Source organism: Saccostrea echinata, unplaced genomic scaffold (genome assembly GCF_033153115.1).
Source record: "Saccostrea echinata isolate AGI-Se365-2 ecotype Australia unplaced genomic scaffold, CSIRO_AGI_Sech_v1 ptg000001l, whole genome shotgun sequence".
NCBI classification, from domain to species: domain Eukaryota; kingdom Metazoa; phylum Mollusca; class Bivalvia; order Ostreida; family Ostreidae; genus Saccostrea; species Saccostrea echinata.
This window is the reverse complement of record NW_026889750.1, coordinates 23072883-23099252: the sequence shown is the minus strand read 5'-3', so window position 1 is coordinate 23099252 and position 26370 is coordinate 23072883. Positions and strand designations below refer to the sequence as shown.

The 26370-nt window shown below is 34.4% G+C and overlaps 1 protein-coding gene across 1 annotated transcript; it reads right to left on the bottom strand.

Annotated features, from left to right (window-relative positions):
- Window positions 1-2633: 2633 nt before the first annotated feature.
- On the bottom strand, window positions 2634-25223 carry LOC133187391 (uncharacterized). The gene is made up of 7 exons (XM_061322749.1): window positions 25125-25223; window positions 19505-19652; window positions 16046-17811; window positions 15164-15227; window positions 12366-12433; window positions 7291-8993; window positions 2634-4507 (listed from the first exon to the last, which is right to left on the bottom strand). Exons 1-7 carry the CDS (start codon window positions 25194-25196, stop codon window positions 2797-2799), a joined length of 5532 nt encoding a protein of 1843 aa, XP_061178733.1. The 5' UTR covers window positions 25197-25223; the 3' UTR covers window positions 2634-2796.
- Window positions 25224-26370: the final 1147 nt, after the last annotated feature.

Sequence of the window (26370 nt, the reverse complement as noted above, 5' to 3'; positions counted from 1 at the left end):
CCTACCCCCTATAAATTATTGTTATAATTGGAACAATTTAGAATCTACATGTACTTACCTCAGGGAGCTTCCATATAAATTTCAGCTTTTCTGGCCCAATGGTTATTGGGAAGAAAATTTCTCCTATATATTTTATTTTCAATGTAAAATGATTCCCTACCTCCAGGGGCTTAGTCCGAAATATCTGACGTTCTCCAGGCTTTTTCACGATCTGACTGTCGAGATTTGTTTTCAAACTTGTTTCCTTATTATGGCCCCACTCTACACTCGGGGGCCATGATTTGAACAATTTATAATTAGAATGTACACTACCTCAGGAAGCTTCCACATAACATTCAGGTTTTCTGGCCAAATGGTTCTTGAGAAGATTTTAAAATGATCCCATCCTATTTTTGTCTTATCTTCATTATCTCCCCTTAGAATGGGCCTTGGACCTTCATTTTATTAATTTAACATCCCCTTCACTCAGGGATGCTTTGTACCAATTTTGGCCCGGTAGTTCTTGAGATTGATTGATTGAATGTTGTTTTACGTCAAAAATTTTTTCACTCATATATATATAGAGAGAGAGAGAGACGTCACCATATACCGGTGAAGGGCTTCAAATTTAGACCTTTACTCGTCACTCAGGGCCATTGATTATTGAGGATTCTTTATCGTGCTAAAGCCCGCCGTGACATGGGATATCCGTTTTTAAGGTCTTTTAAGTTTTTTCCCTATATATCCCTATGTAAAACTTTGATAATCTATTTTGGTCTATTGTGACCCAACCTTACCTAGCTGCTAGATAATGTAGATTCAAGTTTGTCTAAATCATGAACCCTGGGGCTAATAGAAATATAGACATAGAAAATAGTGTAGAATCAAGCTCGTTCAAATCACGACACAACCCCCCCCCCCCCCCGCCCCAGGTTGTAGGGTGTGGTCACAATGGGCAATCAAGGAACATATATAAGAAAAATCTTAAAATCTTCTTCTCATGAACAGCAAAGCCATGTCTAGTCATATTTTTAAGGAAGCATCACCGGGTAGGGTAGATTCAAGTTTATTCATATCATAATCCCTAGGGGTAAGGTGGGGCCACAATTGGCAATCAAAGTTTTACATAGGAATATATAGAAAAAAATCTAATGATGAACAGCAGGGTCATAGTGACTCAGGTGAGTGTGGCCCTTCATTTCAACAAGTTTTTAATCCCCTTTGCCAGGATGCTTTGTTTCAAATTTGTTTTAAATTGGCCCATTGATTTGGAGAAGAGGATGATATTGTTAAAAATTTACAATGACAACGACAATGAACAAATTCTTCTTTTGTTTGTTTGTAAAACTTTGGACTTAGTGGCCCATACCTGCCCCAGGGGTTATGACTTGAACACACTTGAGTCTCCATGAGGATTCTTGTATATGTATAAAGTTTGCCAATATGCTGCCTAGCAATTCTTGACAAAAAATTCAATATAAAACTTCAGCATTAATGCGTGTTGGGCTATGATTTGAGCAAGAGATGAATTTTTTTATAGGGCAGCTTCCACACATTAAGTTTTGTCATTTTTTTAGATCAGCATTTCTTGAGAAAACATTCAACTGACAAAACTTTTCTTCTCCCTTTAGAAAGGAAATTGAATCCCCATCAAGTTGAAATGGGAAAGCAATTTTAAAGAAAGCATCAAAGGATGAGAAGGTTGTACACAATATAAACAAAGACAGATACATGTAGCACTACCTCACCTGAGTGACCTAGGTGACTTAAAAATCGGAGTCTCCAGTATGACTCCCTCTTTCCTTAGTCTTAAATAAAAAAGAAACAATGAGCATTCACATAATTTCAGTAGAAAATGTTTGTGATTCAGGGTCTCTAGATGCATTTTTCTAGTCATCAGGTTATCAAAAATTACAAAACTCTGTCTGCTCATCTTGACAAATCTGTAAGGCAAAGTCTCACATCAAATGATCATGAGTATTCTCTCGGTGGGCATTCCCAGATGCAACAAACTAGGACTAGTAGTTCCTTTGTAATAGACCAATGCCCATCCAAAAAATATTGGCGACATGCAGCATCCAAAGCATGCCTGATAGTGCAACCTAGATACATGTACATCATCTATGCAAGTAATAGTTTGATTAGATAAGGCTTATATAAAGCTATAGTTGATCCAAAACATTAAGCTTGTTCAATCTATAGAAAATGTAGGTCAAATGCTGCATCTGAAGCAAGTATAGTAGGGATGGCTTATAGTTTCTTGAGAATGGACCTGCTCCATAAACACTAATCTGCACATTTATCCAAACTGTACGTCAATTGCAGCATCAAAAGCATTAGTGGAAGTGTCCATCCATAGATCCACAACTATGAAAAGTAGGGTTTACCGATACCTGCTCTTATTTAATCAGTACATCAACACCATAGAAAAAACTTGTCTTCATTAAAGTGAGCTTAACAGTATCTCTCCTTATAATCGAGAGGGTAAATTTAAATTTTCAAAATAATCAATATCTGTTCATCCCCCATCAAGTTCATAACCATCTTTTATATCACCATATTTTTGTGTAAATGAAAGTTAATAATTCCAAAAAACATTCTATTGCAATAAATGTTTTGGGTATAACTCTATGTCATAACATTAAGAAAAAGAATTAATTTGAATAAATTTAATAATCCATATTCTAAAAGCAGTTTTCATGTGTCAAAACCACACACTCAAAAACAGTAACACTAATGGAGTAACTACTTAAAATGAATCTAAAAGATTCAACTCGTCACTAACAGTTAAAAAAAAAAAATCAATGTTCAATCTTCTTAAAACGAATCATAATGATTCAGCTCATTAGCACTGACAGTCTCAAAATCAATGTTCTCAGATATTTCAATTTCACTTACATCTTCATAGAAAATCTGGTCCACTACCATTGCTGATTCCACCTCCACTTCTTGGAAAGATTCATACTTTGTTTGTTGATTGCTGGAAGGCTGTAAAACATCACCTTTCTGGGAAATCGCTTTGCGACTTGAAGTGCTTTTTACTGTGGCCTTTGGTGTCTTAAGAATGCTTTGTTTAGGTGATAGAACTGATGTTGGAACTACATGACCTTGGTGCACTGATACTTGGGTACCAGACATTACAGAGTTACACATAGATTCACTGATGAAAGAAAATTCCTGTGCTGTATCCAAAGAAGACTCTTCTTCAGCTCTGAATGTTTGTGGAGCATCACAGTTAACCACAGCTGTTGTGGTCTCTTGTGGCACTTCTATGGACTGTTGTGATGTTTCCAAATCCTCATCTTGCAATTCTGCCACTACAACTTGAGCATCATCCGAATTGGGTCGAATTTTCACAATGCGGTATTTAATGTTTGAAAATTTTTTTGATATCATTTCTGCCTCAGCAATCTGGCGCACATAAACTTCTCTTTCTCTTTCAGAAATGGGGAAAACTGTGTCTGTTGCTACTCCTAGGAGTTGTGGTATAGATTTCCCCACCACGGACTGGATATCGGATGCCTTTACTGTAAGATTACCAGGAGTAGACTGAATGCCTAAATCTGAACATTTTTCTCTATGCATTGTTGTGTTCAAATGATCAATGCCCTGGATCCTGCTGGCCAACAATACATGGCACACTAAACATTCAAATGAAATCAGCCTTGGTACCTTTACACCCATGAGTTCTATGCTGTCCAGTTTCATTTTTCGCCTGTTGATTGCTTTTTCAATTCTGCTTGTTTTCTTTCTTTCTTTACTTGGCAATTTCTCTTCACTATTTTGGTCTGTTAAATCTTCAAAATGATCACCAGCGGGATCCAACCCTAACTCTTGGCACTTTTTGACATGAATGTCCTTGCCAATATGAACAGCTTTCTTGGTTCGTGAAGCAAAATATGCATCGCAGACCTTACATCTATATCCATGTGTTGGCAATTCTTTTCTCTTTTTGGAGGATACATCTTTAGAAATGTTACTCTTTTTCAAAATCTCTTCAGGATCCACCCCCTTAATGCGACACTTTTCAATATGGTCTTTTGAGGTAGCATGCTTGGCCACACCTATCCTCTCAAAGAGATGGATGTCACAAACCTCGCAGACAAAGTTGTTTCTATTGGATGAAAGCTCTAACAATCTAACATGTTCTCGATGTTCCTCTAAATCTTCAAATGACTTGAACAACAATCCACACTCCTCACATTTTGGATTTCTGGAGGGCATATCCAGCTGAATTTCATCCCCATCTGGAGTTAAAACTGTGTAGGACTTTTCTTCAACCATTAGAAGAGATGCTCTTTTACAGTGCTTTTTGTGAATCTTTTGGCATTGATCAATATAGGATATAGGGGTTACATGTTTCCTTGGGAGTTTCAGAGCCTCTACTTTTGATGGAAACAAATTCAGCAGGTCTTCATTGTAATCATCCAAATTTATGCCAGCCAATTTACAATTCATTTTGTGATTTTCAGTTTGCAGGTGAACCTTCATTCTACTTCCATCCCTGTCAATATGGCAGGCAAAACACCTGTTTGAAAAGATAAAATTTACATTATAAACAAGAAATATTTTTGAGACATATACATCAATGCAACATTGAAGCAGGGATGGGGTAATCCTGTTATCAGTAAATAATTCATTATCAACTGTAATCAATTACAGTTTGCTATATAATCATGAGTAATCAGTAACCATCCATTTTTCTCATTACATTGTACAAGTAATTGTAATTTAATCAGTTATTCTGAAGAAAGTTCTGTATTCATGATTACTTTTGGATTACTTTACAATAATTACAATGGTGGAAAAAGATGCATAAAATCATGGTCATTGGTGATATTCTTGGTGATATTCTGATTTAACATTTTTCAGTGTGCAAATTTGGTTACTGCTATATTATATTTTCCACATTGCCTTCAGGTTTGAGTTCACTGATCCATTGACCAAGTGATGGATATTTCTAATAAGAACTTTGTTCAATTTACAAACAGCACTAGCCTAGTCGGGCTAGTAATAACGAAATTTTAATAGCCAGAATCACTTTACTAGCCACCTTAAAAGTGTGAAAATAAAATGACACGGTTTTATTTCATTTTTTTCGATTTTAATCAACAAGGTTCATTTTTAATTTTAAAGAATTAAATTCCTATGAACAATTTAAGGTTCATTCTTAATTTTAAGAATTAATTAAAAAAAAAAATCACAGTGATCTTATCTTTAAAATGTAAATGGTAATTAAATGCAATGAAAAAGTGTGTAAATTTAGGATAAAATGTCCTGTAAAAAAACTGTTTCTCTCCTGAACAAAATTATTTACTTCTTTTTAAATTAATATTATCTAGATCTGCTCTAGAGTTGCGGTGTGAGGAGTTGATCCTTACGTCGCGGGTTCGAATCCCACTGTGGGACGTGGAGACCGGTCCTTCAGATGAGACCGTATAAACCGAGGTCCCGTGTCGCAGTAGGTGCTGGCACGAAAAAGATCCCTCACTACTCAATGGCTGTAAGTGCCGAGTATAGGACAAAATTTGCAGCTCTCCACCGGCAAGTGGTGGCGTCTCCATACGAGTGAAAAATTCTCGAGAGGGATGTTAAACAACATACAAACAAACAAACAATATTATCTAGATTCTAGAGTAATCAAAAGTAATCACAATTACTATGGAATCATTTGAATTTGTTGGGGTCAATGTTCACGTGTAAGCAAAATTTTACTTGTTCCTGGGGACATATTTTCCTGGGTTATTTGTTTACTGTAGATTCTTTATTTTACGCGAGTACTTAATATCGTGAAATGGCCCAAGGGTGTCAAATCGCGAGAACAATAATTCGTGAATGGGTGATTTATTTACAGATTTTACATACATTAAAGCACCATAAAAATAAAAGCGAGTAATTTTATTTCGCGAGTAGTGCTTCTCGCGTAATTACGCGATAATTAATTCCTCGCATATATTTAGGAATCTACAGTATACAGTATATTCAATGAATCAATATGTTTCCAAAATTAATGTTTGTGGGTATTGGGTAAGGGTGACCCATGAATTCTACAAACATTGGTCTCCCACGAGCAATGATGACTCCATATAGTACATGATGCACAAGTTATCTAAAGTAATGGAATACTTTAAAGAATGGCTGGTCAGCTTGTAATCCATTATGTTTAAAATCCAAAGCACCAGTAATTGTAATTTAATCGATTACTTTTGAAAGTATCCCTGTAAATCACTTAATTTGCGAGAACTTTACTTTCGCATAATTAAGCAATTAAGTGAAAATTTCATTCTTGTGTATAATTCTGTTATTAAAGATTATACAGAGCAATTACCAAATTTGTGGAAATTTTGTTTTGCTTTTAAAAATACCAAACAACAATCTCGCGAAAATAAGGTGTCATGGAAATTTAGTGATCTACGGTAAGTGACCCCATCCCTTATTGAAGAGGATCGACTTTAACTTTAAAATGTCTGTAATGTGACTAGAAAACCAAATAGTACGTCTTGGGGGGGGGAGGGGGGGATGAAGGGTATGTCTGTGATGCAAAGGAGTCGCAAGATATTGAGCAAACAAAATCCTCCTATGCCCCAGAAAAATTCAACACTTGATCTCTGGCCTTAGCAGTGTAACAATTTTGATCTCTGTCATGCAAAGGGTTCTCAAAATTATATGAAGTACGTGGTCTGGATAGTTTTGACCCTTGACCTTGTGACATCAGAATCAATAGGAATCATCTGTTCTTTAGGGGTACCAGTGTACCAAGTTTCTGCTTGACAACACTTTTCTACAAACTGACAGGTGCAAATTAATATGCCACCTTATATCAAAGGCAGTTTGCAATCTGAATCTTGAGAAAAAGACTCTTAAGAGTCATTCAATTTGTAGAAAAAAGTTAATTAAAATTTTGTTTTCAATTAAATGATTACACATCATTTTTAAATTAAAAAAAATTGGGAATACCTCATTAAAGAATTTTGAGGAAAATAGAATGAAACTTAAGACTTTATTAATACCCCGAAAATATGGAAAGAAATCTGAATCTTAAAAATTTTACTACTAAAGCATGTAATGTAAAATGATGAACTGTGATCATGTATGCATATTATGCAGGATATGAAATAACCTTTTTTCAGTTGAGAAATTGTAAGTTGACAATGTTCATTTTAATTCTGATGCTTAATATTCATATGCCTTGCAATTGGAAATCATGAAATGATTTGGCGTCATTTTTTTTCTCTTTGAGTATTTTTTGGATGCTAAAGTAATACAGAGAAATGTTTAAATTATGAACCAAATGAATAAAAAAATTCTTACCTGAATTTCTTGTTATTTCGTCCTTGCTTGTGAAGTCTTATGTGTATCCTGAGACCTGGTTTATCCTTGAAGCCCCTCTCGCATATTTTACAAACAAAATGATTGGTTCTCTTGTGAGTTGACATGTGACGGCGAAAATCGCCACGATTCAAACTGACATAGTCACAATAAGCACATGGGTATTTTGGTGCCTGAATATCATGTTCCACTTCTGGATGACACTTGAACATATGTTTCGCTACATTCTGGGCTGAAACAAAAACTTCGCCGCACACTTTACATGGTTGTTCCTCCTTACGGTCCTTTTCCCTGTGTTTGCTCATGTGTCGTCTGTGCTTTGAAATGTTAGTATGTATTTGCCCACAGCGATCACAAATAAAAGTGTCATTGGTACTTTTTAACATTGTCTTATGTATTTCCATATGTTTTGTTAGGTTTTCCGGCAGTTTGAAGCGCTTTGTGCATACATGACACCTTTTTTCAGATTCATAGTGAAATTTTGATTCATGCTTCGACAGCATGCTCTCAGAGGAGGTAGAAAAATCACATTTGGCACATGTATGGCTGTATTTTGTTCCTATTTCATGTTGGATAATGTGAAGCACAAAGTCTATGTCTTCTTGAAAGGTCTCCTGACATTGTGGTTCTGGACACAAGAGTAAGGCACACAGTTTGTTTGAGGGATGGATAATATCTCTGTGATGTTGCACCTCCTCCAAAGAATTCATAGGTTCTTTGTGTTGTGCACAGATTGCACATTTGTATTTGATATTTGGTTTATGAGTTGTATAGTGATCAAACAACTCATCATTACAAGAAAAGTTGCTGTCACACAAACTGCACTCGATAGTATCACCGCGTTTGCCACTGTGAAAGAGATTTATGTGGAAATTCAAATGTTTCTTCTCTGGAAAATGAAAAAAGCACACTGGACACACACACACTGGTTCCCTTTTCTGAAACTGGGGGCTCTGTTGTTCTTTGTACTCATTACGTTCACAGACATGAAACTTCTTTACATGACTCAACATGTATTGCTCTGTGTATTCCAATGTCCCACAACCTTTACACACAAAAATTTTCTGAGATCTCACACTTCTGTATAGTGAATTGCTGTGACAGCGTTTCTCAATATCAGTTCTATGACTGACTCTGTAATGTTTGATCAATTCAAAGGCATTACTAGCCAATCGAGAACAGATCAGACAAATCTGCTTCCTATTTTTATTGGTGCCTCGTCTGGTGCAATTATGGACATTAAACTTGGAACTGTTCATGAAATTGTTGCACTTGATGCAGTATCTCTTAGACCCATGATGTCTCATATGGTCAGCCATTGATTTCCAATAAGAAGCCTTGAATGAACACATGCTACATAAAACTGGGGGGATATCTACTTGTTGAACAGAATACCCATGGTCATTGGCCTGTTGCTGGGTGGTACCTGCATTCTGTTGTGCATCTTGGGAATGTCCATGCTCATTCTCCTGTTCCTGGAGAATACTTGGATCAGGTTGTGGGTGGGAAAATCCATGGTCTCTATCCTGTGCCTCAAGGGAATTCAAATTAAATTTTAAGTTTGTGGAATTTCCTTGCTCATTTTCATGTGCCTGGGTTTTGGAAGAAGATTTCGGCTGATTTAAAGGTGCTTGAGAGGCGCTTTCTTGTCTAGATTCATTGGATTTCTTTCTCCTTTCTAACATCTATGTAAAATAAAAGTAGATTAAATTCATTTTGTTCTTTTGTCACACAAGAATATTCAAAGTATTTAAAATACTGTAGATGTACTTTTTTCCACGTGGGATTAATTTATGATAATGTACATGGTCAAAAATTTTCCGTGGAAATTTGTCATACCACACACTGAGGACATACAAAGGCAGTCCAAGAAATCCATGTAATCTTTTACTCGTGAATTGAACAGAGATTGTGATACTATGGAATTATAACCCCGTGGTAAAAATATGCTTACAGTATTTTAAAAAATATCCCAGATTCAAAAAAAAAAACTAGAACTGTCCTAAAGGGACAAATACCCCCCGCTGGGTTTTTCAGAGAAAGTACCAAATCACTAATGTTTTCTAGATGTGAGAGGTGTTCACAATGTACTTAAACATTTAGAGTGAAAATTTAATTACTCATTATATTTTTTTTAATGAATGAAACTAAGGTGCAGCCTAATAAAACATCAGTGCTAGTAATTACAGTGTTTTTAATTACATTGAAAAACTAGTTCGCAACTATCTGTCATCTTTGTGAGACATGACACTCTGCAAATTGATTGTTGAAAAAAAAAAATATCATAATTAATTATGCAAAATCAAATTGATCTTAATACCTTTATATCAAACTCATTTTAAAAATAAAAGGCTGGTTCCAGTAACTAAGTATTTTGACAGACATAAATTACAATTTAGAGACTTAGACAACAGAGATCTTTATTTCTTTCTGCCTAATTCCCAGGAGATATAGATAAGATTTGCTTGATCAGAGAATATTGCCCTAACAGCTTCCCACACTGAACTCATTAATTAATCTTTAACTGGATACATGTCCACTCATTACTCCCAAGGGACAAATGGATTTACACTATCTGCTGTGTAATGTAAAAACTGTTTTTAATACTTTGTGATTTTTTTTTAGTTCTAATGAGTAGTTTTCAGCTGTAGTTCACATTTTTGTACAGATGTTCTAGATTCTATGTCTCAAACCTTAGACATGAACCCAAAATGACTAAGTCAATAAAAATGAAAAAAAAACCACCTGTAAAATGCAGAAAAATTATCACATAATGTTGAAAATACCAGGTGCACATCTTCATATGGTAAATAATAAGTGTACAAATTTTCATACAAATCTATGCAATAGTCTTTGGGAACAGATCAGGACAAAACCACATAATAAAAATGAAAAAAACACCCGTAAAATGCAAAAAAATTATACAATCATGATAAAAATACCAGGTGCACACCTTCATATGGCGAAGAATAAGTGTACAAATTTTCAGACAAATCCTTGCAACAGTTTCCAAGAAATGATCCGGACAAAATCTCGTTTACAGACAGACAGACAGACGGACAAGCTGATTCCAATATACCCCCCTAAACTTCGTTTGCGGGGGGTATAAAAAAAAAATTCTGATGTTCATTAGACTAACAAGGGATACAAGTAAGATTCCAACTTTTTTGAAAGTTGGAAACAATGGAGACCTTGAGAACTTATTGAAATGCTGGAAAAAAATTGTTTTAATTATTTTTAATGATAAAAACTGGATGATTTTGGATGACAGTACTAGCGAAATGAAAGTAATTGGATAATTTGAAATTCACAGATTTACCCTCAATTTATATTTTACAAGACCCATGGTTCCCCCTGTTCACCTGAGACTAGCTTTAGTTTACATTTTATGCATGAAATCAGGTATTTGTGGTTTACGACTATAAAAATTTAAGAAGATTTTCTTTTCAGTAACTATGCTGATGCTTGCATAATTAATTTTACAGACTATTGCCTTGTTCTTGAACTTTTAACTCTTTTCATGGCCCTGCTCCAAATCTTACTGGTTTTTGGGAGATATGAAGGGGAAAAAAGGGGGGAAGAGAAGGACATTACTTGAACTCACATGTGAATAAGCTGTCAAATAAATATGAGAAATTTTTGCTCGTTTGTTCTTTACAAAAATTCCACAGAAAATTCTTACAATTACTGGTATACTGTAATGTATAAAATATATATATTTATATGTACATGAGTAATCAAAGTACAGAATGTACTCCTGGGAGCTGAACTTTCAATCATATAGAGAAAAAACTTTTCATTAAAGTTAACGTTAAATAATTACATTGTTTCTTTAAAAAACAATTATATAGTTTATGGAAACTCAAAATTCACTGAATTGATATACTTTATATAACTACAATACTTTATGCACAAATTACTTTAATTCATAAAATACTTCGGAATAAACCTGCAAACAAAAATTAAATTCTTGAGACGCGGTGACATTTTGCAGTCAGAAATACCCTTCAACGACTCTAGTCAGCTATGACCCTGTCTGCCCAGGGCCCTTCATGGCATAATTAGGTGGTCTAGAAATTGCTTGTGAGCATGAAAACTGAAGAAACAAAATAGCTTTCAGTAAAAATTTCATGTATGTTAATTATCCTTTTTTCACTTATTTGCCAAAAATTACAGAATGAAAACTAATGATTGTGTTGTGTTTAATTTCTTCAGTAGATGCATATAAATGCCTATTATTTGTCATGGTACATGCACTTCTGAGTAAATTGGCTCACACAGAAGGGTATTAAATAACCTATACAAAAATTGCTTGCCCAGTGATTTTTTCTGTGTGTGATAGCCAAGAGAGATTGAACATAGTTCAACTCCCAAAAGTATGAGTTCATATCATTGTCCTTCACAATATATTTAAAATTAGACTTGTAATTCCGCTCCTCTATGATGTATTCATTGTAGCGTGCAAGTCAAATTTTAATTAGATTTGGCCCCTCGCACACTTCTGGAGCCATGGTTTAAATAGTTTTAATCCACACTGCATGCAAATACTTGGAAATATTGATAAAAGAAGCTTAATTTGTCAAGATTTTAAAAAGCAGCCCTCCTGTGTACATTATTCTCTCTCTCTCTCTTTTTTTTTTTTTTTTTTTTTTTTATAATTCTGCACCCTTACTGCAGCTGCAACAGCCAATATTTGAACATTGAAGCTTCCTAACTTTTGTATGTTTTTTTATTGGAGTAGTTATAGCTTTGCAAAAGATAATGCTATCTTTTGATAGAGTGTGTATTTAAAATCAAACAGATTTTTTTAGGTTAAATTCCCACTTTTAGTTGGCTCCCTCTAAGGAACATAAACAAACAGAAATGGATTAAATCATGATAAGATCTGGATTGCTAATAAACATTTAATATTTTCAAAATGCAAAATCATGTAACCGTCCACTATTTAAAATCATACAATTAAACTACAACAGTTACTGTACAAAATAAAATTTTCGATTTTTTAAAAATATACAGGGCATGGGAGGGATTTATGCTAAATATAAGGTGATCTGTACCTCATTTAACTCAGACAGATCTTCTTCTTCTGGGTCACTCTCTGATTCTGCATATTTTTCTTCATGAACTGAAAAATAAGAACATCATATTACCGGTACATTTTTCAAGAAATTCCGCAACTAAAACTAAAATTCATTCAAATGACTAAATAAATAAATAAACAAGCAATAAAGATGTTAACATCTAAACATGTGATTATATTTAAATTCCACATTTGTTTTCCTTGTACAATTTATAACTCTACATTGAGGGAGAAAAAACAATTTCATCAGTCAATGTAGCATAAATGAAACATTTATCGAATTGTACAGCATTACAGAGACTCGGCTGCGGATGTCCATCAAGAGGGTCATTTGTTAGCAAAAGGTAGGTCAAATTTGTAAAGGTAAATATACAGAAAAATATAGGAGATTATGTAAAGGTAATGAATACAGAAAAAAAAATTACATACAGTCAAACCTAGTTATCTCGAACTCGATGGGACCGAGAAAAAACCTCAAGATTTCTGAGGCTTCAAGATATCCAGGGTAAATTACTTAAGGAATAAGCGGTTGGGACTTCCAAATGAATTCGAGATATCCATGGTATTCGAGATATCAGTGTTCGAGATACCGAAGTTCAACTGTAATTTGATGGCAGGTTTCACTACTTTTGGTTTGGGTGTCACTCCCAAAAGTGACTGAATTGTCAGCTATGCAGTGAAAAAAAATTAATAAAATAAATTAAAAATAGACTTGATATAATAACTTTAAAATATCAGTGGTAAAAAAAATGTACATATATATGCAGGAAGAATATAAACATAAGGTTAGCATTGAATGATCATATTCTGTGATTAATAGCGATTCTCTGTAACCACTTAAACTTCTTTGCCACGCATGGTCACCGATTTTGATGAAACTTTGCCCATTATTACAACTTGACACCAGAAACATATATCAAACAACATTTCGTTGCTATGTGTCTTGGTTGCCATGGTAACAGCCAGAAAAGTTGAAAAAATTGAGATTTTCAGCTACTTTGAATCTTTATGAAGCCTTAATAAAGACTAAGAAAAACAAACAAACCATTCTCACAAAAACATGACACCTTGTTGCCACCTACGCTATAAAGAAACTATTTAGAATTTATCTCTAAGTAAGTGGTAACCATGGGTACATTTGGAATACATTTTAGATGCTGAAAAATGCTGAAAAACGCTCAGTATTCACAAATGATAGATGTTACATGATCAAACTCGATCAACAACTTAAGAAAAACAATAAAAAATATTTGACCTTAAGTAATCAGGTATTGGCAATATTATTCTAAAAATAACTTTCATGGTTGCCATGGTAACACAGTGTTACCATGCAAAATCTGTTGCTATGATTGGGTTAATGCTACTATCTTGAGGAAAAACAATGAAATTCATGACTGGCACATATACATCCTAAGGACCTTGCAACACCAACAACATAAGAAAAATTGGGATTAATTGTTTTTCTGCAGTGTAACCATGGAAACAACGTACTAGTTGTTTAAAGTGATATATTTTTTGCTGCTTTAGGAATTTACTTACCTTTTAATCAAGAAACATATTATTTGACTAACCTTGAATAGTACTTATCTGGTAGAACTAAAGTTGAATATCATATATTGATAAAGTTTGTTGAAAAATACAACACTGTTGCTATGGTTACCAAGAAGTGAAAATGTTCGATTTAGTTAATTTTATATCAATATTAAACCCTATTTGCCAGCTTTTTGCATCCAGTTAGAGATTGGGTGGTAGTCAAAATTGAAAGTCAGGTTAGTTATTCATAAATATCAATCATAAAAGTTTTGGTAATCTACATACAAGGGTACGTATCCAAGGAAACATCATATTTTTCACATTTTTAAGCATATTTTTTCAGCTATTTTCCATAGGAACGCTCTATTTAAAGAATTAAATTTGACATTTTTGAAATGTGAAAATTAGGGTCACACCAACGCCTTTAAAAATTGATCATCAGTTATATAGAAATATGTTTTTTAAAAAGATAGGATAAGATTGAAACACCAAGAGAACAAATTCAAAATCACTTCGTGGTATTAAAACCATGGCAACCATTGCCAACCCATAAGAAATCTCATATTTCGTCCTTGGCATATGTTTCAAGGATCTTTTGTGTATTATTTGCTTGCTTTTCAACCTATAATTGATTTTATTCTTAGGTGTATGAATTATTAAAATTAAATGAACAAAATTATTACTTTTGAATACTCTGTTTCCATAGTAACGTATATAATAGTTGGTTTACCAAACATGTTTATCCAATATTTAAGACACCAGACCTTCAACTTTCAGAAACAGTCATTACCACTTGTTTGCTTTGCCGCAAACGTTAATTGTGGGACACTGAACATGTTGAAAAATGCCATTTTTCAAACTTTAGGACGTGTTGCTATGGAAACCATGACACATAGCAACCATTTTTTGCCTGATTTGAGTTTAAGGTATCAAGGACTTTATCATAGAGAGTTTGGAGAAATTCTGAGACTATGCGTGCCACAGCTACTATATAAAAGTTCAAGTAATTACAGAGAATGGCTCTTAATTGCATACTGATCTTCATGTCACTTTATATGTCAAAATTATTCATATTGTATATATGCACATTCATAGTCTATGTCTCATTTACTGTTTGAAAGATATGTTCTGACTTCCACAGTATGAAATTTCTTGCAATTTGACCCCCCAAAAAGAGCATGAGATTTCAAGTTGAATGAAAATACATGCGGATAAAAAAGAAGTTACTTGTAGTTTATTTACCATTGGTTGGAGTCTTCAAAGATAGCGCATTGGATGTTTTCTGCCTTTTTCCAGAGTCCAAGTCCTATAATATGAAGAAAATGTTTACCAACTTTTGAGGCATTTCATGAAAAAGAGAACATCCCATCATTATCACATTAATAATGGTAAATAGCAATAAGCTTAATTGTAAAACTAAATAAAACATTGATACAAAAGGGCTACAAGATGCACTCACTCTCTATTAATAAATGAAATATTTTTGTACTTTGTGGAGTTTTTAAAGTTACTCAGTATCCAACTGATGTACAGTATTATGTAAAATTTGACTTTGCAGTTGGATTCATAAGAATTGAAGTAATAATGTAAATGTGTTACATTTGGGAGTGTATTCTTTTTAATGCTATTTCTGTCAAGTACTGAACAAACTAAATATCATACAATTACAGTATAATGGGAAATACTTAAAAAATATAATTGTTTAACCTTGTAAAAATAACCATCTCTAAAAATCTCTTGCATTTTATTATCAGACTTCAGAGAGTAAAGGTTTGAAACATATTATGACATAAATTATGCCATCAAAACTGTATGACAATGGAATAAACTTGACTTTCCTGCATTTCTTAAAGAGGTACAATTCAAAGCATGCAGTGTTCATGTACTAAAATACATGCTGTAAACCAACTATTAATCGTGTCATCTTCTATTCGCGATTCCTCAGTTTGAAATCAATCCGCAACGATTAATTTTTGGGACTAAGGAAACATTCTCTACAAATACAATGAAAAACATGGTTCACAGCGATTATTATTCGTGAGTTTACGTAGGTCGCAAAACTTGGGACATTTCTTGCACGCGAATAAAATTTGGTTTACAGTATAAGTACAAGTGAGGTTTTACCTTTCCTTCTTCAAATTTTCTTTTTTTAGGCCTAGGTAATGTAAGTGTTCTCCTAGGATCAGTTGAGGTCGTCGTCACTGGCTGTCCATTCGGCAGGAGTTGTCGAGTTGGTATAAGAAGTTGCTGCCCATCCTTTACTACCAGTTGGTACAAAGCATTGCCAATCTTCACAAAAGAACCCATTGTAACAGGTAATCTGTTCTCTTTTAGTGGTGGAACTGAAACCTTTTCCTTTTTTTGTGACTTTGCTGAGGATTCTTCCTTGTTGACAGTCTTTTCAACCCCTGTCTCTGGTTCTTTCAGTTCTTTTTTGATAAATGAAAGCAAAATTTGAGATGCTGGACTTGTCTTGTCTTTTGGAGTGGCAGTGGAGGTCTCTGTGCTGTTAGAGAGGGATGCTGAGGCAGCACTTGCCTGGGACACCATGGAGTTTGGTGTGGCTGACATTGGTACAATATAGCCTGTCCTGTTACTTTTTAATGCAGATGACATGGAGTTGGGTGCTGCTAAAATAAATACCTTTGGCAAAGACGTAGGGGTTGTTGTATCATTCAGCACTTTGGGAGTTTGCTTAACCTGTGCAGCAAATTGATCACCCTTTGGTAGAATCTTTAGTGGTGTTGTTGTGGTAGCCTTCATTGGTGCCACATAAGTGGTACCTATGCTTGTCTGACTTGATGGTACCAAAATTAATCCTGACTGTAATGGAGCAGAATTTGTGGTCTGTGCTGACTGTGGTTGACTTGATGGAAGTAGCAACTTCGTCTGTGGGATGGGCACCTGATTTGCTGCTAGCTGAACTGTTCCTTCTTTAGATGGTTGTTGGACAAGACACAATTGATTCGAAGTCCCAAGCAAAACCATATTCATATTTGGAGAGGTTCCTTTCTGAGAAACTACTTTGGCTTGGGCTTCTTTACTCTCCACTGCTGAAGAGTTCTCCTTTTGAGCATGAGAAGCAGGGGTACTTACCACTGGGCTCGCAAAACTGGATGTTGTCAGTGTGTGGGCAGTACTGTTACCACTGTCTTTACCAGCCACTTGAGGTGTAATTATTGCCTCTTTGCTAGACAGAAAGATAGGCAAGACAATCTTAGAAGTAACTGTGCTTGTTTGGGACACAGGTTTACTGCTCACAGACACTGTATCTGTATTGGTGCATGGACTTTTTGAAGCCGTTACAGAAATCTGAATGACAATATCAGATGCTTTGCACACAGAAGCAGCCTCTGATTTAGGTGTTTTGGTTATGGGTTGTCTTGATAAAATTGAGGGCTTTTTTGTTTGAATTCTTTTGAAGACTGTCCCATTTTGAGAATTTTTTTCATTGCCCTCATCAGTAGTTTTCTCAGATGCAGATTGTGCTAGAATTCCATGTAAAACGGGCTTGTTTTTAGCATCAGATTTCTTATCTTTTTCTGCTGTATTTGAGGTTTTAGTCTTGGATTTCTTACTGGTGTTTGTTTTGTCCTGTTTCTCTGACACTTTCTTTTGTCCTGGCTCCTCCGTGTCTTCTAAATCAACATCATGGTATTTTTCATTTTCTTGCTGACTTTTCCCACCAATTTTTTCACCTGTTAGAATTTTCCTTTTCAGTGATTCTTTAGTTGTCTTACTTATGGAAGTTTCTTGGATTACATTTTCCTGTTTGTTGGATGTTGTAGCAATGAATTTCTTTCCTTTCTCAATTTGAGTTTCATTTGTTGTTTTTGCTTTGTCATTATTTGGTTTACTCTGAATCATCCCAGAAGGTATCTTCACTGATCCTAGGACAAAGATTTTGTTTTTAATTTAAGAATTTTTAAAATATACTTTATATTCATTTAACAAGTAGGATAAATATATGTGTTATTTATTTGGGGGGGGGGGGGGGGGGATGATTTCTCACATATCATACAATTATTTCAAATTTTATCTTAACTAAAACAGAAAACATTTTCACTCAGAATAGTTGTTTAGGTACAAGTTCACTTCCTCTGAACAACAAAGGCATCAGCAGATATACATAATCATTCCTATTTCAACTATCAGTTAAAAGAACACTAGTCTAGAACTACATTAAAATTTTATGTAAACTTTACACATACAATCTATACATCATGTTTCTTCTTTTTTTTTTTTAAATTTTAATAAGTTCAAAATATTCTAGCCTGACAAATATAATTTGTTAGTATTTCAAACTTAATTTTAATAGGCGATCCTCTGTATTTTTCTTGGAAAATGAACCATCCAAGTCTCAATCAGTCTTATTTTTCAAAGCAACATTTAGGGGAATTTGTTTTACCATTAGTGTTTCTTCCCTAAATATATACTGAAACGCAAAAGAAACGCAACATCATATTTTAGGGGGAAATATTACATATAGGACATAATTGTGTATCTTAAAAGTAAGGACATCTTTAACTTTGTAAATATCGGTAATTTAACGGTTGAATGATTTTCATACCATTACCGGAAGTTAAGTTTGAGTCTGCTCAACAGAATCAAAAATTGCATGTTTAACAAAACATTTGGCAATAATATGGGGTTTTAAGGATTTGTATCTGTTCATCATAAGTAATGCAGCAATGTCCCGAAAAATAAATTCCCCTTTCTTTTCCGTAAGCGATGCCAAGGCTTTCTGAAAATGACTGAAGTGCGCATTTCCATTGCTCTAGCTGGAAAATCTCAAAATAAAGGTGATGGAGAGTTACAGATGCAAATATGACCCACATCACGCCTCAACAGTCTTTACGTATCATTAGTATGAATGACATTCCTTGGACCGGAAGTCCAAGGGTTCCTACACTGCGCTTGGCTAGAGAAAATTTGACCTCATCATCTGAAAAACAGGCATTTAAAAGTGGCAAAGAATATTTCTTTCACTCAGATCTCGAGATTGATGAACCTATTGCATCATATAAATCAAGCTGCAACTGTTGTGCATGGCAGACTTGCACGCTGTAATTGAATGGCCGGGGTGGGGGTGTTTTAACAGTCATGTGTTACTTTCTAAAGTTAAAAGATAATCATTTAACATTTTTATCAAATCTCTGATGTTTTCAAATCAAGTTTTACCTTCGTGTATTCATTTTTGAAAATCAATAGAAAAAAAACTCAAATATTTGTAGATTACTGCTTGTTGTGTTTCTTTTGTGTTTCAGTATATAAAACTTGAAATTCTTAATCCAAGGTACTAATTTCTCCCACTCTTCATATTCTCATTTCTTTTTACTGGATACATAAGTTCTGCAGACTAAAGGCACCCCTCCCTCCCAGAATGGTAATTTTTTGTGTTTTACAACTTTCTTTCTTGAAAAATTTTATTTGGGATTTTCCCTGTACATATATATCCCAACTATGGCTAATTTGCAAAAAAACTATCATAAAAATTATTGCATTACTGTCACAATGCTGCATGAATTACTTCCCTTCATCATGTTAATGAATATCTCATATGACACTCTTTTAGAGACGTACTTTGTGAAACTGGCAAGCATTCCTTGAAGGTGTTGAAATTTTTCACCATGCCTTCTTCTGCATTGGAGGTACAGCAAGCAAACAGCTGTTTGTTTGGTTGTCTGGCTACAATGATCATTTCTCCACCCATCAACTGGAATTCTCTACACTGTAAATTAAAAGGTGTTATGAAAACAATGCAACCTAAGAGAGGTTTACAGTATGATAGAAAAAGATGAGCCATTTATAGCAGCTATCCTTTTCTCATGTTTCTATAGCAATAATCAATGTAGATGGCAGGCTTCTTTCTCTTGTAAAGTATGTACAAGACTGGAGGTATACATGTGCATTCTCCCACTGGTACTTGATGCATGTAAAATTTTAGATTAAGAGAGTAAAATTTAGAAGACCAGTTGCCCATTTGGTGTGAAATATTTGTTAAATTAGATTTAAGGAATGTTACCTTATTTCTAAAGAATAAAAAAGGTTAATCAGACATTGACAGGGCTCTAGATCTACATTAACTTTTTTCCCTACTTGTCTTTTCAGACAAGTCACCATGAAATTCACTTGTCCGAACATAATTTTTACTTGTACAACAATTTTTCAATGCATGTGTAAATGAAATCATTGTCAAATTGATAAATATTGTGTTACATGTAACTAAAATAAAAACTGTATTGTCGGTCTGCATCAAGGACATTTTTAGCTCACCTGAGCTGAAAGCTCAAGTGAGCTTTTCTAATCACCCGTTGTCCGTCCGTCTGTCCATCCGTCTGTAAACTTTTCACGTTTTCAAATTCTTGTCAAGAACCACTGGGCCAATTTTAACCAAACTTGGTACAAAGCATCCTTGGGTGAAGGGGAGTTTAAATTGTTAAAATGAAGGGCCAAGTTTTATTCAAAAGGGAGATAATCAAGAAAATACAAAAATTTGATGGGGTCATTAAAAAATCTTCTTCTCAAGAACCACTGGGCCAGAAAAACTGAAACTTATTTGGAAGCATTCTGGGGTAGTGTAGTTTCTAAATTGTTCAAATCATGACCCCTGGGGGTAGGGTGGGGGCCACAATAAGTACTACAAAGGGGGGGGGGGGATCAAGTGAAAAACAGCGAGGCCAAAGTTACTCAGGTGAGTGTTGTGGCCCATGGGCCTCTTGTTTTGCATTAAATCTCAAAATACATCTATGAATATCTGGGTTTTCAAACTAGGTTCAGTAAATAGATTATTTTTATCAAACTTTCTGCTTTGATAAGACCTTCAACTTGTACATTGACACAGCAGCAAATTCAAAGTCTACAGGAATTTATCAGAAAGAAAATTACCACCACTTTGGAAAAGGATCAATCCTTATTTGTGGTTTTCAGCTGCTTGCTATCACTAACATAATGATGTTGTACATGGAATCAAATTATATGTCATACTTGGATTATCTTTGGAAATACTGTAACAACAACTCCCTCTTGCGCTTAACAGTAATGGTGGAAATTTACATTGTAAATTTCCATAGACATTGAAAAATCATTTCATACATGTTTATTTCAAGTTTTATGTATCCAATATAGCTAAAACTAGTTTGGAAATGACGAAATTCTAATGTTAATGATATTTACTTTGAAAATAAGTCCATGCTTTTTTGATTTCGGTTAAAATGTGGTGGAAGTGCTTCTGTGGGACAGACTATAATATATTATTATGCTTCCTGTAAGTTGCTCTCTATATAATCAATACCCAAATATTTTAACATAGTGTTCTAAGGATTATAATTTATAAAGCAAAGTATTCTGTGCAGAAATAGAGCTTCTTTTTCTGAAGAAAATCCAACAGCACCCAAACCAGGGATCGAACTCAGGACCCCGAGATCATCAGTCGGATGCGCTACTGATTATGCCACAGAAGCTGTTACTCCATAAAGTGTATTTTAATGTATATAAAAGTAGTTTCATATACTTGACACTTAAAGGAAAAATAAACAAAAAAATTTTTTTCCAAAATAGTGCCACATAAACTTTTTTCTCTTTACCAAAATTCTTTGAAACTGCATTTGAACTTCGGTATCTCGAACACGATATCTCAAATACCAGGGATATGTTGAACTCACTGGGAAGTCCTTACCGCGCACTCTTAAGTATTTTACCCTCGATATCTTGAACTTTCGGATATCTCAAAGTTTTTTGTCAGTCCCATTGAGTTTAAGATAATGAGGTTCAACTGTATCTGTATATATTATACATAAACTGCATGAAACACAAATAATGACGGATCACAATGTGATGTCCTCATAGGGGTGTACTAACAAGTTTGAGAACAAAAAAAAGAATCACTGTATGGGGTTATGAAACAATGCTAATGGAAAAAATATTCAAATAAATTTTGTACTTATTATTATTACACTTTACACATCATTACACAAACTGAGTCCAGGGAATAATGAAAACGCTTGTTAGTATATATAATGCTTAATAAAGGAATGTACAAAAAAGTCATCAATGAGATTTGACATGCACACAGAGATTTATTTAAATTGTCATTTTCATACAACAGTCAACATAATAATAACAATAGTGTTGTGCTTTGCATGTACTATGCCTAAATAGTAGTCAGGGTTTGACACAAAGTGCACTCGCCTCCAGCTCGTGCACCATGTGTCAAGCCCTGGCACTATTTAGGCATAGTACCAGTACATGTAAAGCACAACACTTTTAAATAACTATAATATACTGTTATGTGAATTAATAGTAAAAAAAAGGATCTTCCCAAACCCAATCGAATTTGACAACCAAGATAAGAATTTGAACTTCAACAAGAGGCCCAAGGGCCTTAACGGTCACCTGAGTACAATACAACAATTTAGAGGATCCATAAACTGATAAATGAAGCTTTAAATGTGGCCCAAAAGCAAGAAAAATAGTATGATAAGCATCAACAAAATAATTGGTACAGAATCTATCTGTCCCCCATTTATCACTATTACCATGCAGACTATTAACAAAATGTCTATTTTTAATCCCAAATTACTATTTCTCACATTGGTCTCTCTTGGCCTTTGAAGAACATTAAAAAAGATAAGTTATTTTTGCCTCACTTTTATTCATCTATTATTTCAGTGATTGGGAAGGGCTTGTGCCATGCGCCATAGTCGCATTGAAGTGAAAATTGGTGTGTTAAATCAACCATTGGTAGCTAGCGCATTCAAATTTTAGTGATGTTAGTTGGAAATATATTGCGTACGACTTCCTTGCTTGTTTTACTTTCGTTTTAAATGCAGTCATTTTAATACAACAAATCTCATTGGTTAAAACCCGGCAAAAACTGTTTCCTGTTACATGAAGCACTTTATAAAGTTTATTTAGGACATGAAAGGTACATTACCTCACTCATTTCCCATGTTTCATAGAGATTTTGATGTTATTGATCCAAAATATGAGAAAATTATATTGTTTGTGGGTTCCATTAAATGTGCAACACTCCATACGTGAAATATAAGATTTGGTTGATAAAGAAACGTGTTTCCTTTCCTATTTCACATTTTGTTTGTCATTTTGTTTTTTTTCTTGAAATGGCCCATCAGAATATACGGATGGCTCATCAGAATATATGGATGGCCCATTCATTTTCAAAATGGCCCATTAGAAACTTTGAAAGTTACACCATAGTCTCCCATTGACCTTTATGGCCTTCCCAATCACTGTTATTTCCAAGTCTACCTGATCATTAAAACTATGAAAGTACTTTTTGTATTATACAATAAATATTCTTGCATAATTCTCTTATTCTATTAACCTTTCAAATACATTATTTACAGTGATTAATTATCAAAGGTGAATGGCAAAGGGGAATAACTTTGCTCAGCAGAATACAAGTTCATAGAGCCCTGGCCAGGACCAGAACACTTGACTAAATAATCCAGGTGTTCAAAATTCTGGTAAAAATACCCTTGCATATTAAAACTTTTACTCTGTTTGCCTAGAATATGCCCAGAAGCATAGAAGATTTTCAAAGAAATGCATGTTCACTATATAATTAAATAATTTAAATAAAGCCCCCTCCCACCCCCCCCCCCCCCCCACCCCCTTACACCAGAACATCTTACCCAGGGGCCATGAACTCACAATTCTGGAAGAAGCACTTTGCTCATCATAACTATACACTTGTTTCTTTGCTTTATTACCAGTAGTAGAAAAAACATTTTGAAAGAAATTATGCATTTTCACTATAAAATCAATAGAGCCCCCCCCCCTCCTTCCACCAGAACCCCTGACCCAGGGGCCATGAATTTCACAATTTTGGAAGAGGCATTCTTCCTTATCATAACCATGCACTTTCTTTGTTTGAATAATACCCAGGAACAGAGAAGAAGATTGTGAAAGAATTTATGTATTTTCCCTATATAATCAATAGAGCCCCATCTTAACACCAGAAGCCTTCACCCAGGGGCCACAAAATTCACAATTTCTGAGGAGGCAGCCATGCTCATCATAACTATGTACTTAGTTTATTTAATATCCAGGAGAGAGAAGATTTTCAAAGAAATAATGCATTTTCACTATATGTATCAATTGAGCCCCACCCTGACACCAACACCCCTGACCCAGGGGCCATGAAATTCACAATTTTGGAAGAGGCAATCATGCTCATCATAACTATGCACTAAGTTAGTTTATTTAATACCCAGGACCAAAGAAGAAGATTTTCAAAGATTTAATGCATTTTCACAATATAATCAATAGAGCCCCACCCTAACACCAGAACCCCTGACCCTGGGGCCATGAAATTCACAAATTTGGAAGAGGCACTTTTGTTCATCATAACTATGTACTTACTAATAGTTACTTTATTTAATACCCAGGAGCAGAGAAGAAGATTTTCAAAGAATTAATTAATGCATTTTCACTATATAATCAATAGAGCCCCGCCCTAACACCAGAACCCCTGACCCTGGGGCCATGAAATTCACAATTTTGGTAGAGGGCTCAATGCTTATTACAATCACGCCAACAGTTTGACTGCTTGATGTCTAGGAGTAAAGAAGATTTTTAAAAATTGCATTAATTTTGGTGGTTTTAGCCCCACCCCTCAGGCCCCAGGGGGGCAGGGACCATGAAATTCATAATTTTTGTTCCCCTTCACCCATAGATGCTATATATATATACCAAATTTGGTTGAAATTGGTTGAGCGGTTCTAGAGAAGAAGTTAGAAATGTTCAAAAGTTAACGCACAACGACAGACCAAAACGGATAGCAATAGGTCACCTGAGTGACTCAGGTGACCTAATAAAAAGTTGACAACACTATTGCTGGGCACCTATGCAATAAGACTGGACAAGCGGAGAAACATTATATGGAGCACTGATTGACAACTAAAAATCAATCATGCAATCACCATTTTTACCAGGTAGGCGTTCAATTTCCTCTAGATAAGCACTCCTCCTAACCATTGTACATATATTTTGAAGTACTTTAATACCTTAAATTTAAATGCAAACCATTTTTTAGATGGTTATTGATGCTAAACATCATTCCTAAAAAAATACCCCATTCTTATTCCTATTACATTTTCCTTGGACAAACAACAAAATTTTGATCAATTTACTACACGAGTAATTGTTAATGTTAGAGTGGTAAATTTTATACACCAACCAGTTTTTCGGCTTGTTTTTTCCATCCTTGCTGCACAGTTTGGATTTCTTTCAGCTTGTTTCCTTCACTCATGATTGTAAGGCGACTAAACGGACTCAGTTTCACTGAAAAATTATTTTAAATAGTTAGATGTTGTATTATAACATGTAAATAGTGCATTGTTTGCATGTATAATTTGTATACATATACATAATATATATTAGTTATTTTTCTCTTCTTTATCACTTTAGCATAATAGAAAAAGAGATCAACCATAAACACTGCTTAGAACTGAGTAGCTGTAGCATCACCAGTAACATTCAAACTTTATCTGTTTATATTCATATCAGGCAATGTTTATTTTAGTGCTTGAATCCAATGGCAAGATCAACGAAAACTTTTTTTATCACAGAAAATAACACTTTGTAAATTCATCTCTAATTAATTAGGTAAAGATTTAAAATACGATAACCACAGAGATCCGCCACTCTTCCTAGACTCTGCTAGAGTTCAATGTAATCGCCCAGATCTACTTCGGAGTCACGTGACTAAACATAAACTTTGTGAATGTACATTGTCCGTGGAAAATATTTTCAAAGAAAACGAATTCATAGTTTTAAATGATTTCTAGCTAACTTTTAACATACCAATCTCTTTGATAAAAGCATGAATTATATTGATTTGGAAAGCAAAAGTATGGATTCTGCCCGCGCAGATCCATAGTGAACCGGAAACAGCACAATATAAAATGTAAACCACTAAAGAAGACATGAAAAGATCCGGAATGATATATAAGCTTAAAAATTGTTCTTGAAATTTATTAATTGATGAAAAATCATCAAAAGGTTTTTGTTGTTATTCTATATTATGTCTATTATATTTATTCTCTCTCTCTTTCTTATTGTTATTATTGCATTTTCAACAGTGAAATACTGTGATTTATTTATTGAATTAATCAAAGTGATATTTTCTCACAGTGTGAAAGGATACCATTTGAAGTGATATTCTCTCACAGTGTGAAATGCTATCAAAGTAAGTAAAAAATAATTTCTGGCCCGTAATAAGATAGAGACAGTAACAAAACCATCTTCATAGAAACTAAAACTGCCAATTTCTTCCCAGATATGTTCAAGTTGCTAAAATCCATGTTACAATGTTTTCAATCTCACAACTACTAAGCTATGATGTCTCAACTGCCAAACTATGACGCTACAGCCTTTGGCAATGTGTTAAAAAAAAAAGACATAGGCAAAGGGAAAATCAACGA